The sequence below is a fragment of the Anguilla anguilla genome, chromosome 9 (genome assembly GCF_013347855.1).
Source record: "Anguilla anguilla isolate fAngAng1 chromosome 9, fAngAng1.pri, whole genome shotgun sequence".
Taxonomy (NCBI): Eukaryota; Metazoa; Chordata; class Actinopteri; order Anguilliformes; family Anguillidae; genus Anguilla; species Anguilla anguilla.
The window spans coordinates 20872593-20875092 of record NC_049209.1 but is presented as its reverse complement, the minus strand read 5'-3'; the positions used below and the strand labels follow the sequence as shown (position 1 = coordinate 20875092).

General features: G+C 47.9%; 1 protein-coding gene across 2 annotated transcripts in view; it reads left to right on the top strand.

Moving 5' to 3' along the window:
• The window catches only part of zbtb16a (zinc finger and BTB domain containing 16a), a 125714-nt gene that overhangs the window by 78460 nt on the left and 44754 nt on the right, over positions 1–2500 (top strand). For both annotated transcript variants that reach the window (XM_035435136.1, XM_035435137.1), the window contains exon 4: positions 1613–1699. In XM_035435136.1, coding sequence (XP_035291027.1) covers positions 1613–1699 — 87 coding nt within the window. The remainder of the gene's footprint in view (positions 1–1612; positions 1700–2500) is intronic.

Below are 2500 nucleotides of genomic sequence, written 5' to 3'. Positions count from 1 at the left end.
TGGAAGCGGCTCTGTGGCAGTCTCATTGTGAAGAGACAGCACGCGCGGAGAAAAAAAAAAATCTCATTTGACTGATAACTGTTTTCCTTGCTCAGGTGGTCCGGCGTCGCTATATTACGAGAATTCCTTCCCCGTGAACATCAGCCTGCGTGCGGAGTGCCGTCTCCTTTCTGCCGTTTTTTCTTTCTTCATTCGTTCATTATTTCTTTATATTTGGATGAGTGAAAGCTGCTATCTTTTTTTTTTTAATACCTGTGTGTTGGCACAGATTTCACCGGTTGAGTGGTGTTAGACGGTGAGAACTCTCCGCTTAATAATAACCAGACAGAACAAGGATGGATTTATTGTGATAGGATTTATTTCTGCAGAAAAAGTCAGGCGTTTACACACAAAGAAGGTGGACAAGCCCGAACTGAAGGGCGGGGGCTGTCCCTGCTTCGTCTCATTGAAAAGTACAAGGACATGATTGGTTTCCTAATAGCATGCATAATTCTAAATCTGATTGGCAAACGGTTAATACATAAGCATATAGTGAAATTTGGCAAAGTAAATGATTGGCTATGCCTCGCATATATCATGAATACTGAATAAGCCCCCATCGACCTCTGACCTTCAACTGTAAATCAGAAATAATCATTTAGCCTTTATCTAATGTCAGACTCGGTTCCTCCCCCTGGTATAGGAGGGAGAAGGATAAAGGGAGGATAAGTTCATCCGTCTGGGCTCCTGGAAATGTAGAAGAATGAGAGAGAAAAGCGCACACACACACACGCACGCACACACACACACACGCACGCACACGCGTACAGGAAGCTTCTCATTGTCCTTGGGAAGTTCGGTGCCTGGGGCTAGAGGCCCCCATGGAAGGCCTGAGAATTTAATACTGTGCATAATTTTGTTTTTTCATAATAAAGATGCTCTCCACCCTACACCTTGAACTACACATTTCTTAGAGCACTGTTTGATCCTTCATTGCTGATTGTTTTTGGCCATAGGGGAAAAATGTATTTGTGCTGTTAACTTTTCACGTTATCTGCTCATACAGTGAATGAGGGCGGTCCGTGAAATCGCCACAACTGAGGATTTTACTTGTGAAAGATTTCTTTGAACATCTTTTGACATACAGATGCTTGGTATGATACACAAGACTCTTTTCGTGGATTATAAGATGACATTGACTTTATTCTTTCATTGTCATACAGCATGAAGGTATTCGCATGCTGTATGACAACAGCATGCGAATACCACACCACACTGAAAGACTTGCATGCTTGGTATCAGTTCGTCTTGCATGCAAATGCGCACACAGATGCCACAACACGGCATTGGAATCTGAGTACAGTCATAGGTCATAGCAATAGCTATCTCTCATTCAGTGGTGAGACGCTGGATGACTCAGATCAATTTTGAGCCTTGTTTTGACTAGCGGTGCCCAACACCTTGTGACCTGATGACAGCACTGTAACTCATACAGTCGCAGGTGGCGTGTAGCACCATTGGTTATGACGCTGGCTTTCTCAGTAGCTTGTGACTGGAAGGTTGACGTGATGCTGAAAGCCCGTCAGTCTCGGCGAGCCGTGTGAATGACAGCCCGCCGCTCTCTGTGTTGCAGCTGACGCCAAGGCCATCGTCTGCGACCAGTGCGGCGCCCAGTTCCCCAAGGAGGACGCCCTGGAGGCCCACAGGCAGATACACACAGGTAAGGCACCCGCTCCCCCTGCCCCGCTGCCTGCATCCCGAGACCAGGGCACCAGCCCGAACGGGCCCTCGGGCTGCTATGGGCGTCGCCAGTCACCCACCGCAAACCGGGAAAGAGATGTACAGGCTTCTGTGATACCAGCGCTTTTCGGTTTGAGTGTATGCCTTGCTTGGTCTCGGAGGATGTCGCCTTCTCAGGCATTGACGTGGCACATTCACCAGCGCCCATTTTCTTTGCCAAGCAGCTCCGAAGGCGCAGACACGATTTACTGTCGTTCGGGTGTCAGCATTAATTGCGTCTCCGTGCCGACAGACGGACCCGTTCACCTGAAGAGTGCGATTGCTTCAATTCACGCGGGAAGGTTAAGCAAGACATTAATATCTGATCTTAATTAGCATCGTTTCTGCAGCGTTGCTCGTACCAGACAGCCTGCGCTCAATGACTGTACAGTTGTACGCTGTAGTAATACTATAACGTTTTATTAGCGTTCAGAATGGCGTAGGTGGTAAATTGTGACAGGATATAATTTTGTTTAATGCAGCACTGGAAAATGGGGGGGAATGGGGGAGGGGGGAGGGGGGGTGCTAGCCTCGCTGTTAATGGGAGAGAGGCTTCTTGAAGGGTGGATCTGTCAACCGCCATCAGCATTACGCACTTACGAATGGCTCTTATTCTGTGCCTGCGTAAGTGCGCATGATGGTGATGATTTTACTGACCTCGTGATCTAGGGATAGTCATAAAGCAAGCACGGAACCATCCAGACCCACGGCGCAACTCACTTCCGCAGACACATTTTAGCTG